Genomic DNA, 14,478 nt, shown 5'->3' with positions numbered 1-14,478 from the left:
TGATGTTACTAGCCCCCAGACAATTAAAAAAAAGTCACGTTGATTACAAAAGTGACTTATTAATTACAACTAAACTGTGTTAACTGAAGGTAGCCTTCAAAAGACACCTTAGTATATGTATATATTTCCTAGCCAGCGGAATCTCGTTTACGACAGCTGCTGCACTAATCGTCGTTATGGCAACCAGTACGCTGTGGTTTGGAGCAGAGTTATTGCCTGGAGTAAAGGCCTGCTAAGTCATTTATCTTTAAATTAGTAAATAGTGAAGTGAAGTGCACTATTAAAGTGATACCTCTTCATAGAGGTTTGTATCTTGTATATATCACAGGAACCCAGAATCAATATGTTCGGGTGTTGCTCGGAACATTGTGTTCATAAAGCATGTTTATGTTCATTCATACATTCACAGGATACGTGAATGTATCAAAAATTAAATCATGGACATAGGTCGTAAACAAGTGCATATGCATATATACAATAACTTGGGGGCGGGGGGGATTCGTATGGAAGTAAATCTGTGCCGTCGGTTTTTGAAAATAGAAAGCCATTGAATTCTAAGCATTGAATATTTATGCATTGAAATAACGTATCTGGATTTTTTGCCTCTGAATTTAACTCAATAAATCTATGTTATAAAATTCAAAATCAAATATTCAACGTTAAACCACGGAAATATTTTCAATGTCCCCAAATTCAACATGCCAAATTCAGCTGCAAAATTGAATGTCTGAAAATTTAGTGCTAACATCTGGGGACCCAAGGAAGAGCAATCGATCCTAGATGCTAGATCGTGGTCAAGCAAGGAGAGCGGGAATAAGAGCGTCACTCGATTCTTCTTCCTTGACACAAACGTTAATTCTAAACTGCATTTTACACAGTAGCCTATAATAGGAAATGCTCAAAGGTAAATCAACGTCATTAAACACTGACTAGCTTTTTATGGGGAGAAAAGCCACCAAAAATTGTGAACATAGGGGGCGCTGTTGCACATTTTCCGCAACATGCACGAGTTTGAAGTGTAGACAGGCATGAAGTCACTCACGTGCATAAACATGCCCAAGCTTAAAACTTAACGTTTGCATCATCATTGATCACTCGGATTGGGGGTATTCTTTTTGTGACACCAGATGCCTGTTAAGTGGCTGGAGCAAAACGGTTGATCTGCTTCTGTGGTGGCATAACAAGAGATCAACGAGCGCGCAGAGCCAATACTATTCCGCATTATTTCAGCGATTACTTCATACTGCAGTAAAAAAAAAAAAAAACGGTGTACATTATAACAAAAACATAAATAAAACATAAGATCCCCCCCTCACCTTGTTATTAAATGTGCTTAATAAATACATTTGATTTGATTTGATTAGCATTTTACAGACCCATACAATGGATAGGGCGTTTAGTAAGGTCCACCACCGTTGCTTCTCTCCCCATAAAAAGCTACAGTCAGTGTTTAATGACGTTGATTTACCTTTGAGCATTTCCTATTATAGGCTACTGTGTAAAATGCTGTTTAGAATTAACGTTTGTATCAAGAAAGAAGAATCGAGTGACGCTCTTATTCCCGCTCTCCTTGCTTGACCACGATCTAGCATCTAGGATCGATTGCTCTTCCTTGGGTCCCCGGATGTTACCACTGAATTTTCCGACATTGAATTTTGCAGCTGAATTTGGCATGTTGAATTTGGGGACATTGAAAATATTTACGTTGAATTTTTTAACGTTGAATATTTGATTTTGAATTTTTAACATTGAAAAATAAAGCTGAATATGATTGATTGAATTTTAAGAGTTAAATTCAGAGGCAAAAAAATAAATAGAAATGGCTTTTTATTTTCAAAATCCGATGGCAAAGATTTACTTCCGTAGATTCAGAGCAAAAATGTAGGTCATTGTTCCACATGTTTGTAATAAATTATGTCATTAAGGTAATTTTTTGAACAGAATATAGTAGGGCTACCAAAATTTGCATGTTAATAATGCTTTAATGCAAATGAACGCATTCACGCACGTTTTCTATTTTATTCTTTTTTACTGTGATTTTGAAAGGTTTTGCCCATAGAAACATTTATATCAAATATATCAAATCAAATCATTTTCGTTTTAGTTCCACTCACTTTAAATTCAATCTCTCTCTCTCTCTCTCTCTCTCTCTCTCTCTCTCTCTCTCTGTGGGGGTCCTCTGATTTTCTTTGCAAGCAAAGATGAACTAAGGTATGTTGAGCAAGAGCCCCAGAAGAACAATTTGTAGCAGGAGGAGATTAGAGGAGAGGAGGGGGGAGGAGGAAGTGACAGCCTGTTTACAATTCCCAAATCTGTGGTGCTTATTTGAATTTAACTACACTTGAATTCGACAACAACTGTTGGTTTACAATTGTACTAATTAACTGCCTGTTTACAATTCCCAAATCTGTGGTGTTCCGTAAATTTCATATTCAACCCACACTGAGTGAGTTAATGAAACTCCCTCAAGATCACTTGGTCTAGTGATTGCCTATTAAGTGCATTTTGTATGAATGATAATGTGTCATTCCATTTGATAATCTCATTTAACTTAAATTGGAGTGGATTTAAAATAGAATTTCAAAAGTGTTATTAATCCCAATTTAACTCACCAATACTATGCGATTAATCGTGAATAAAATTCATAGTTTGACAGCCCTAGGCTACCCCGATTATAGTTCCTCCAAACCGCCACGCAACCAGTTGACTAACTTATCATATACAATCGCTGAATGTAGATCATGACATTAAAAGGCACATTTCTAACTAGAAACACATTTAATGCCGAAACTGTTAAAATTGCATTTTCCACTGAAAATCCAATGAATGCCCACCATGTTTGCTTTTCAGCGATAGCAGCGTCCATAGCGACCACCATAGCAATGATAGAAGACGTAGGCATGTCACATTTTTAGCACAAAATAATCTGACAATGGTGCTCTATGACACGATCAATAGATCAACTTTCTGGACTATAAGCAAGAAATGGTCTGATACCGGGTTGGTGAGAATGCGGAGTGGCGTGTAAAGGCCTATTCACACCCTACGGTAAATACGGATACGGACCGTTTCGTCCGGATCCGGAGGTATGAATCGGTCTTAAAAGGAAAATCCAAAATGTTGGATTTATTTGTTTGGCACCATTTTGAGAAAGATACCTAACCAGGGCAGTTTTATGTGCTGACCTTTGTTGGATAAAACAGGCACAGGTATTAAAGTTATGGGTAAATCTTATTTAGAATATACTGGATTGGTAATGATGGCAAAAACAACGTTTTTCAAAAAGGAGTACTATGATATATTTCAGGATGACTTTCAATTCATCATGCCATATTTATTTATTTAATGACACATTTATTTCATGCAGTATTTATTTCATAATGCCGCATTCCATATCCATCGGGCATATTCAAATGAGTTGGGGGTTAATCCAAGGGGCGGGACGCCCGATTCTAGGCAATCTATCCGATTCTATCGTCCAGACGATATGCTCGCTACCTTTAAGTTGTCCAGTCTATCGACAAGAGAAACCAAGGTTGCTTTGGTTTGAGAGGACCTTGCCCAACTCATTTTAATATACCAGATGGAAATGTGGTATTATGAAATAAATGTGGCATTAACTAAATACATGTTCTGTTATGAAATAGAAATTTCTAGTACATTTTTCTGTATATTAAAAAATATATTTATTTATTCATATATTTTTTTGCCACATTTATCATTTCAAAGCCATATTAATCAATTTATTTATTATTGACACAAATTGCATTCCACACAAACTGGACAAACCTAAGCTTTGGTGAGTAACAAAACCATTTTCCCGGGATTTAATCTTTTTAATCCCTGTAATAACAATGACCTGAGAAATATAGGTATTTTTTAACTCGGGATATAATATAGGCTCTTGGGGAGCCTGTATTATACGTATATCTCTTTGGACACTGGAAGTGCTTCCATCAACAGTAAAGTAAGCTGTGTCCATTGGAGTCCGGTAATACCTGTTGCTCTTCAGCCGGTCTCTGGTCGGAGAGGCAAACTGAACGAAGTCGACTATAACTCTTAGAGACCGCTACTTGGTTTTTCATAACTTGGCTGTCAATTGTTCAGCTTTATTTTATTGTCCGTGGATATTTCAATTTCAATCTATCAATTCAAGTGTACTAAAAGAGTGGGGGTTGGATGGTCACTGTGTATGTTCCAGACTAGTTTAGTAGTGTAGTAGGCATGAGGTGACCCACACTTATATTTGATTTTCCTCCAAAATACTTCTAAATTACAATACATTATCTTCTGAATCTTTTTTCTTGGTATATTGCCCCTGATGTTTAGGTGTATATATATGAGCTTTTCTTGTTATATTACCCCTAATGTTAAGATTTATATATATTAGCTTTTCTTGTTATATTGCCCCTAATGTTTATATATATATTAGCTTGGGGCCTAACAATTTGATACACCAGCGCCTTTATTGAGTCCTCAATCAATTAGAATTATACTCAACAAATTTCAAGAAAGAATGACTTATCTTAATTGTGTTTTAAAAAAGATTTTGAATATTATTATGATATATGATGCTGATGATTATTCTCCATACTCATTCCCTATATAGATTTTTTGATACAACAAATCCCAGCAAAGTGTTAATAATTACCTGAATCCCAATGGAGAGACACTTCCCACCCACGATGGCTGCCTTCTTGGTGTGTACATTCTCACTGTATTCATCTTGGTAGTTATTAGCAATCCAGGCCCTGTTCAATGCTGTGGTGGAAGGATGGCTTGCAGTGATAGTGCTTTGGATAACATGCTGGCTGGAAGGACCATGGACCTGTTACAAAGGGCCAGATATGTAGGTTAGGGTGGATCTTTAATTGCGTGGAGGGGGCAGAACAAAGTAAGAATATAAATGAAATATTTGTAGTGGATGAGGTGTCATAACCCCTGACACACACCACAAACACACAGTCACTATGTAAAGCACTTACTTTGGTACTTTGAAAAGTGCTAAATAAATGCAATTCATTATTATTATTATTGATCGTTTGATGATCATTCAAAACATTAAGCTTTGGAAACATTGTCAATTGTCAATCGTTTACAAATCGGTAATGTTTCTCCTTGATCCTTTTTTCTGAAGTTTTTTTTCCTCGCAAAGGCTATGCAATAAAGATAAGCTAGATAAATGTATTTATATTAAGGTTGTCAATTGATTTAAATATGTAACCAAGATTAATCGGATTACTGTCCATGGGTTAATCGCAAATTAAAAACAACTATTCTATGCATCTACGCATATATACCCCATATAAAGGCATTTTTCAAAATTGTAATACTCTTACCAACATGGGATTGGACATAATATGCTTGCTTTATGCCAATGATTGTAGATAAACAAAAACACAATGTAGTGTGTCCAACCTTTTTCAGCATTAAAGGTCCCATGGCATGCTACTTTATGGATGCTTTAATATAGATATTAGTAGGCCCCAAACACAGTATTTGAAGACGTTTCCGAAATTCAGCCGTGGTGCAGAATTACAGGCACTACGAGCCAGTCGCACATTGAGCTTTCCCCAAATGTGCTGTTTCGGTGTCTGTAGCTTTAATGCAAATGAGGAGGAGAGAGGCGGGTCAAGGAGGAGGGTGGGGGTGTGGCCCTGAGCAGCTTGCAGCCACGGTACCATGCGCTCTGTTTACAGTGGATATATCCCAATGGCGAGGCGCACACAGCCTTTGGCAGTGTTCTGTAAATATTCTAGAACACACAGGAGTCCTGGAGCTCTATATCTAAATAATATCGTATTATACATATATATCTATATCATAAAATATATATTATCACGGCCAAAAGCTGTGTGAGCCTCCAGACGATATTATGAATCTCAAACGACCGCGTCGGGTTCTCCGACGTCTCTGGTTCTTCCACGTCCACATCAATCTGAAGTAGACTGAACCACGACATGGAGGAGAAAGGAATTGTTGACCGCGTATGTCTCCTGCCGGGGCCTCGCTGCCGAGGGACCACCGCCTCGGCAGCGGTCAGCACTTAGGCACCACCGCCTCCTGCAGCGCCGAGGCGGTGGTCCCTCAGCAGAGGGAAGCGGGCCTCAAGCGGGAGACATTCGCGGGCAACAATCCCTTTCTCCTCCATGTTGCGGTTCATGTACTTCAGGGAGTCAAAGCCAAAGTTCCTTTCCCCCAATTCATTCTCAACCATGGCTGAGGTGACCCCCACTACGAGTCTCATTGTGGAAATACCAGACACGAGAGTCTGACGTGTTATGCGCCATAACACCAAGAGCAGAACGGTTATCCAAATAACAAAGAAGTGTACAACACTTGTGTTACAGTCCTGGAGCTCTATATCTAAATAATATCATATAATACATAGATATCTATATCATATAATACATATTATCAAGGCCAAAAGCTGTGTGCGCCTCCAGATGATATTATGAATCACAAACGACTTCGTCGGGTTCTCCGACGTCTCTGGTTCTTCCACTTCCACATCAATCTGAAGTAGACTGAACCGCGAGCTGCCCGCTGCCGGCTGCCCGCTGCCGGGCGGTGGTGCCTCGCGGCAACCGGCAGCAGGCAGCATGTCGCAGTTCATGTACTTCAGGGAGTCAAAGCCAAAGTTCCTTCCCCCCAATTCCTTCTCAACCATGGCTGAGATAACTGGTCCCCCAACTACAGTCTCATTGTGGAAATACAAGAGACGTCAAAGAACCGACGTGTTATGCACCATAACACCAACAGCAAACACTTGCGTTATAGTGTGTGTAATCACACATACGCACTCGCACACAAACACACACACACACACACACACGCACACGCACACACGCACACACACACACACACACACACACACACACACACACACACACACACACGTGGCGCTCCATTCTTTTATTTCACAAATGTCTTTCAGTTTGACAACTCCAGCCCAGGCAACATTCCAACGGTAGCACATGCTCTTCATTCATTATTGATTCGAAGTAATATTGTGAAATGTTTGTATCTAATTTAGCTTTAGCTTTAGAATAGATGGTAGATGGCTAGCAGAGTTGTAGTATTCCTAGATTTCATATCAGCAAAAGCTATGAATTGAACACACTTTTACGCTGGAGCTCATTAATCATTTTCCATGCTAACCTCGGGCTAACCTCGGATATTCCAAAAAGCACTTCCTTTTCTATCTCACCAGATTCAGTATTCATATCCTTTTAACAGTTGCCAGGCCACCAATTCTATCCACCACAATTGTAGCTGGGTTTGATCCATTAACCCACCAGTGACAAATGTACCCGCCTCAACCAAAATATTTGTGATGGAGAACACAATATTATTCAGGATTTGATTTGATTGGGCCAAATAGATGTTTTTGGTTATTTTTAGTTTCCTAAATAAAGAATACACTCAATGTTTTAAGAATTGTAGGCATACATAGTTGAAAGGTGATTAACATGACATTATCTTCCTGTTGACAAAGATGTGCTCAAGAAGGAACTGGAGAAGATCAGAACATTCACTGCTTAAAGAAACGCAGCACGTTTGATGAATAGCCTTAGGATAATGTTTATGTATTCAATATTACTGTTACTGAACCATAACATTCAGTTAACTAATGCAATAGGTTTCATTCATTCATATATTGTTTGCCGTTTAAAAACATGCAGCAAGAAGGTGGGACAAACGCGTTCAACGGTGATGTTTAGTCCTGCTTCTATGCACGTAGCCATTTTGTATTTTAGACATTAGAACAATAATTGGAAGGAATGTTGAGAATAATGCAAATAAATCCAATCCTTTATGCATCTAATACACATTAAGTCATAGTAATTAATCTTGTTCAAAACATATACAGAAACCTATTTTTGTGTGCATTGTGATACTAGGTTAATATGATAAAAGCCAAGCAGAATGCTAAGGCAGATTCAACGTCCACATATCAGCGCTAAAGACGCCAAACCCTCAGGCACACGGTTTCTTATTAGACATATTGTACCGATGCATTGCATGTGGCTCAAACCCCACCCCTACGTCCTCGTAGTGAGAGGTGAAAGCAGGTAATGCTGACCAACAGTGCGCTGGTGAATGCATGGGCCAATCCCCTGTGTCGTGGATAAAAATGATTACAGAAAGATAAGAACAAAAAGAACCAGAAGCCTAGGAGAAGAAGACTCTTCAGGCAGAGTTGCCGAAGAGACTATGAAGGCACATGATGAAAACCTTAGGGAGAGGGTGAGACGAAATCTCCTAGGCAACATACTCACATCGCACCAAAGAACATTAGGACCATGTACCAAGCAGGGGAAAACGTCTGCCATTGCTGAAGAGATGAGGAGGTATAAGATCTCTCTCCTCGGTCTGTGTGAAACCAGATGGATACAGACAGGAGAAGTCAGACTGGCAAGCGGTGCCGCACCACACACAGAGGGAGTAGCATTTATGTTCACCAAAGAAGCACAGAGGTCCCTCACCAGTTGGGAACCAATCAACTCCAGAGTCATCACTGCACGATTCCAAACCACACATAAAACAATCAAGCTTCAAGTCATACAATGCTATGCACCCACCAACAATGCAGATGAGGAATCGAAGGATAACTTGTACAACCAACTGCAACAGATTCTGCAGACCAGACCTGCAAGAGACATCATTGTGCTCATGGGAGACATGAATGCGAAGGTGGGAAGAGACAACAGTGGATACCATCTGGTCATGGGAAAGCAAGTAATTGGCACCATGAATGAAAACTGAGAGACGTCTTTGCTGACGCCTGTGAAGACAACAACCTGGTCATTGAAGGAACACTCTTTCCCCATTGTTAGAGCCATTTTTTGGTTTGACATAATGATTGATTTATTTATTAATATGCAAGATGGTTTTGGCTTGGTTATTTGAGTTAATTGTTTGCTTTATCTGTTTTCATTTAGTAAAAACATATTTTGCATTTGACATGCTGGGGATGCCGTATTTGGGCTAATGAAGCACACCTTTGTGTATTTAGGAGAGGAGCCACAGGTGAATAGGTAGACGGGAAGCAGTACAGTTTTTTAACCGCTCAGTGACAGCCCCTTTGATATATATGTTAGAAAAGGTTTATGTTGATCATTCATGTTTTCTTTTTTCGGTGAAATAAATACCGTAAAGCTAACAGACGATCCCAGACTTTTATTTTTGGAATCAAAAGGATCGAGCATGTCTAAAATGCCACAATCCCGAAAGACCGTGAATATTTTGATTCACTGCAAAATAAGTCACGACATTTAGTCAAAAAACTGCGCATTGTGAAGCTTTAGTTAACAAACTACGCATTGTGGAGCATCAAGACTGCGGGACAAGTTCGACGGCGAGAACCACAACTGCTTTCGAATACAGCGGAGCCGTGAGTAAACCAAGCGCTGGCGTTTTCTCACAAAAACTGTGTGAAAAGAATGACCTGTCAAACTTGCAATTTTAAACACCCTACCATTCTGCACATTAAAAGATTTCAGCCAACTACAGATGTTACTTCACCGCAGAGACCAAAGCCTGAAGAGACATCGATCAGCAGTGCTCACGTCTCACTGGGAGAAGGTGAAGGAACTGGGGCTGGCAAAGACTGTATCCTGGTTATTGTGCCGGTGCAAGTAAAACTGTGCAATGGAAGTAAAAGCATACTTACCTATGCCCTCCTGGACCCGGGCAGTACAGACACATTTTGTACAGAGAACCTAATTAGGAAGCTCAATGCTAGCGGCCGTAGAACTGAAGTCCTTCTGCAGAACATGGGTACAGAAAAAACGGTCAAGAGCTATGAAATAACGGGCCTAGAAGTAAGCACTATTGAAGAGGACGTATACCTGAAACTTCCAAAGGTATATACACAGAACAAGATTCCTGTTACAAAGAGAAACATACTCACCCAGCTGGACCTTGACAAGTGGCCTCATCTAAAGGAGATCAAGGTCAAAGAGATTGATGCTGATGTGGAACTTCTTATAGGAGTAAATGCCCCAAAAGCTATGGAACCATGGAAAATCATCAATTCACAAAAGGATGGTCCATATGCAGTAAAAACACTGCTGGGATGGGTGGTTAATGGTCCACTTAGGTCCCCTATCACGGACGATGAACATCCTGTGGCATTAGTGAACCGGATCTCAATTGTTTACCTTGAGCAACTTCTAGAGAAACAGTATGCACACGACTTCCCAGAGAAAGGATATAAGGAAAAAAGGGAAGTGTCAGCAGATGACCAAATGTACATGCAGGTTTTATCAAGTTCTCTTACACTCAAAGACGGTCACTACTACTTACCTTTACCTCTTCATGATCGAAAAATCATAATGCCAAACAACCGCCAAATGGCTGAGCAGCGAACATTTCACCTAAAAAGGAAATTTCAAAGAGATCAAGTCTATGCTATTGAGTATAAAGGCTTCATGACATCATCAAAAGGATATGCTGAAAAAGTTCCTCCAGAGGATCTATAGCTGGAAAATGGAAAGACATGGTATATACCACATCATGGTGTCTACCATAAACGTAAAAAAATCGATCCGTGTGGTTTTCGACTGTGCATCATCCTATAAAGGCACAACACAGAAACATGCAATAGAACTTGTTAAAAGCCTAAGATAAATCTGTTCTCTTGGTGGATTCAAGCTGACAAAATGGATTAGTAACAGTCAAGCTGTCCTGGCATCCATTCCTGAGGAAGACGAGGCTGAACAAGTAAAGAACTTGGATCTTGACAGGGAGAAGCTGCCTAACGAGCGAGCAATAGGGATGTATTGGGACATTGAGAGTGATATCTTCAGCTTTCGTGTGACTGTGAAACAGGACAGAAGCACATCCCTTACCAGAAGGAATATACTATCTTCAGCTCTGTGTATGATCCTCTCGGTCTTCTCTCCCCATTCATACTCAAAGCTAAGCAAATCCTTCAACAACTGTGCAAAGCTAAGAATGGATGGGATGAAGTTATTCCGGTGGAAATCGCAAAGCAATGGCAGGCCTGGCTTAAAGAGCTAGAACAGCTGTCCAGATTTCACATTAACAGATGCCTAAAGCCCAAGAACTTTGGCCAACTGCACAATTGCATAACTTGTATGATGCTAGTGAACAAGGCTACCGTACTGCAACTTACCTGAGGATCACAAATGACACTGATGAAGTTCATGTTGCTTTTGTAATGGGAAAATCTAGAGTCACACCACTTAAATTAATGACTATCCCCAGATTGGATTGGCTGCTACACTGGCTGCACGAATGAACAGAATGATTCAATCAGAGCTGCAAATTGACCTCCAAGAGTCTACCTTTTGGACTGACAGCCAGAACGTTCTGAAATATATCCGAAACAGGACCAGAAGGTTTCACACTTTTGTGCAAACAGAACAGCAGTTGTTCAAAAAAAAGTCAAAATTAAACCAGTGGAGGTTTATAAACTCTAAACAAAACCCTGCTGATGATGCATCACGAGGACTGAGCATTGAACCATTCCTGACTTTGAATCATTTACTTAAATTGAAAACATTTCCAAAAATGCCCCCCGGACTGTTCCAGAGAGAGGACCTGTATTCACGCAGGAGGTGGAGACAGGTTCAATACCTGGCAGACCTGTTCTGGAAACGATGGACCAGGGAATACGTTCCACTTATGCAGGAAAGGCACAAATGGAATAAAATCAAAAGGAATTTCACTGCTGGAGATATTGTCATGATAATTGACGACAATGCACAGAGGAACTCTTGGCTACTCGAACGTGTAGTCAAGGCCCTTCCAGGGGCAAAGGGACTTGTATGCAGTGTCTTGGTTAAAACCAAGACCAACATCATCCAAAGACCAATAACAAAGCTTTGTTTGCTACTGGAGGCAGCTGACTGAGTCTTTTAAGCCCCTTTCTTTCAGTCAAGTGCACCTCTGACCAGAGATGGGACAAAGTCCCAACCGCCCAATTTGGCAAGTCCCAAGTAAGTCCCAAGTCTTAGCAGTCAAGTCCGAGTCGAGTCCCAAGTCAAGACAGGGAAAGGCAAGTCGAGTCCAAGTCAAAGTCACTCCAAAGCCAAGTCGAGTCCAAGTCAAAGTCACACCAAAGCCAAGTCGAGTCCAAGTCAAAGTCACACCAAAGCCAAGTCGAGTCCAAGTCAAAGTCACACCAAAGCCAAGTCGAGTCCAAGTCAAAGTCACACCAAAGCCAAGTCGAGTCCAAGTCAAAGTCACACCAAAGTCAAGTCGAGTCCAAGTCAAAGTTACACCAAAGCCAAGTCGAGTCCAAGTCAAAGTCACACCAAAGCCAAGTCGAGTCCAAGTCAAAGTCACACCAAAGCCAAGTCGAGTCCAAGTCAAAGTCACACCAAAGCCAAGTCGAGTCCAGGTCAAAGTCACACCAAAGCCAAGTCGAGTCCAAGTCAGTCACACCAAAGCCAAGTCGAGTCCAAGTCAAAGTCACACCAAAGCCAAGTCGAGTCCAAGTCAAAGTCACACCAAAGCCAAGTCGAGTCCAAGTCAAAGTCACACCAAAGCCAAGTCGAGTCCAAGTCAAAGTCACACCAAAGCCAAGTCGAGTCCAAGTCAAAGTCACACCAAAGCCAAGTCGAGTCCAAGTCAAAGTCACACCAAAGCCAATTCGAGTCCAAGTCAAAGTCACACCAAAGCCGAGTCCAAGTCCAAGTCACAAACTTTTTCAAGTCCTGAACAAGTCACCATGTATTTCTACTTAATGTCATTATTAGGCTATTGATCATTATTTCAACAGTCTAATGTACAGTGTCATTCCTTATCAATACAGTTATAATATGTTAATTGTTTCTGTCTTCAAATGTGTTATGATATGCACATGCGGTGAAATCTTATGTTGTCTCAGAGGAGAAGTGAGAGTGAATGATGGGTTTGAATTGTTTAAGTAGGCTACGGAAGGCACCACTGTGATCCTAAAGTTGGTAAAGCGTAGCCAGTGAGTGATTAAAAGTAGCCCAATAGGGCGATAAAAACAGCCCAATCTGGCAACACTGCTGAACGTCCTCACGCTCCAGCGGCCGTCAACGTAAATCAATGAGACCAACTGAAAAGAAGCTGATATGCAACTTAAACTGTGATTCTGAAGAAAGCATAAATGATATCGAAATTCCGATATCGAAGATCCTCTCGATATTATTAAAGATACGAGTGTGTAGATTTGTGAAATTTTTTGAACGAAGGTAAACGGTTGAAAAATGATTTCGTTATGATGTCTTAAGTGTCAGAGGTTGGCCAGATGGTTTCAATGGGACCAACTCAAAACGCAGCCGATATGAAACCAAAACTGTTATTCTGAATAAAGTATGATTGATATCGAAATTTTGTTTTGATATTATTGAAGTGTAGATTTGTCTTTGCTCGCTGTTTTTCTTTTATATTCACGGAAGTGAATGCGTCTTGGGTGTCTAGCCCTCCAGGCGGGAAATATGTTAGCTATCTAAAACAATAAATGTTTTTGACTCAAGACATGTCGAGTCATTACAAGTCAAAGAGGCAAAGTCCGAGTCAAGTCTCAAGTCAATAGAAGTCAAGTCTAAGTCGAGTCGCAAGTCATGCGTAATTTTGTCAAGTCGAGTCTGAAGTCATCAAAATCATGAATAGAGTCTGACTCGAGTCCAAGTCATGTGACTCAAGTCCACATCTCTGCCTCTGACTGCTGGATGAGGGGCTATAAGACTTTATGTTCCGAACCCCCGGATTAAGATCTCTAGAAGAACAAGGACATGAAACACATGCACACACCAACTACTGATCTTGCTGGATTTACAAATAATGGACTAAAGTATACAATTTGCCTGGGATAGATGTGTTTAGTTATAATGGCCCCATGATGTATAATAATTGGAGTAATTGCTATGTAATAAGCAATTAGGGGGGCTTGGTTATTTGAGTTAATTGTTTGTTTTATCTGGTTTCATTTAGTAAAAACATATTTTGCATTTGACATGCTGGGGATGCCGTATTTGGGCTAATGAAGCACACCTTTGTGTATTTAGGAGAGGAGCCACAGATGAATAGGTAGACGGGAAGCAGTACAGTTTTTTAACTGCTCAGTGACAGCCCCTTTGATATATATGTTAGAAAAGGTTTATGTTGATCGTTCATGTTTTCTTTTTTCTGTGAAATAAATACCGTAAAGCTAACGGACGATCCCAGACTTTTATTTTTGGAATCAAAAGGAGCAAGCGTGTCTAAAAAGCTACAATCCTGTGAATATTTTGATTAACCGCAAAATAAGTCACGACACCCATAAACCCACCCTCAGTCACCCTAGTCACTTGGGTATCTCCTCACCACACCACTGAAAACCAGATTGACTACATATGCATAAACAGGAAATTCAGACGCTCTCTCCTGGATGTTTGAGTGAAGAGGGGAGCAGACTTCGGGTAAGACCACAACCTACTGACAGCTAAAACACAACTGAAGCTGAAACGCTGCAACAACCCCTGTGACAACAGA

The 14,478-nt window shown here is 40.3% G+C and overlaps 1 protein-coding gene across 1 annotated transcript in view; it reads right to left on the bottom strand.

Moving 5' to 3' along the window:
- Positions 1-14,478, bottom strand: part of dlgap1a (discs, large homolog-associated protein 1a) — a gene marked incomplete at both ends in the record, with an annotated part of 66,412 nt that overhangs the window by 31,700 nt on the left and 20,234 nt on the right. The window contains one exon of the mRNA XM_079750910.1: positions 4,652-4,828. Within this exon, the coding sequence (XP_079607036.1) occupies positions 4,652-4,828 (177 nt within the window). The remainder of the gene's footprint in view (positions 1-4,651; positions 4,829-14,478) is intronic.

The sequence above is a fragment of the Pollachius pollachius genome (genome assembly GCF_949987615.1).
Source record: "Pollachius pollachius genome assembly, chromosome: 14".
NCBI classification, from domain to species: Eukaryota; Metazoa; Chordata; class Actinopteri; order Gadiformes; family Gadidae; genus Pollachius; species Pollachius pollachius.
This window is presented reverse-complemented; position numbering and strand designations above follow the sequence as displayed.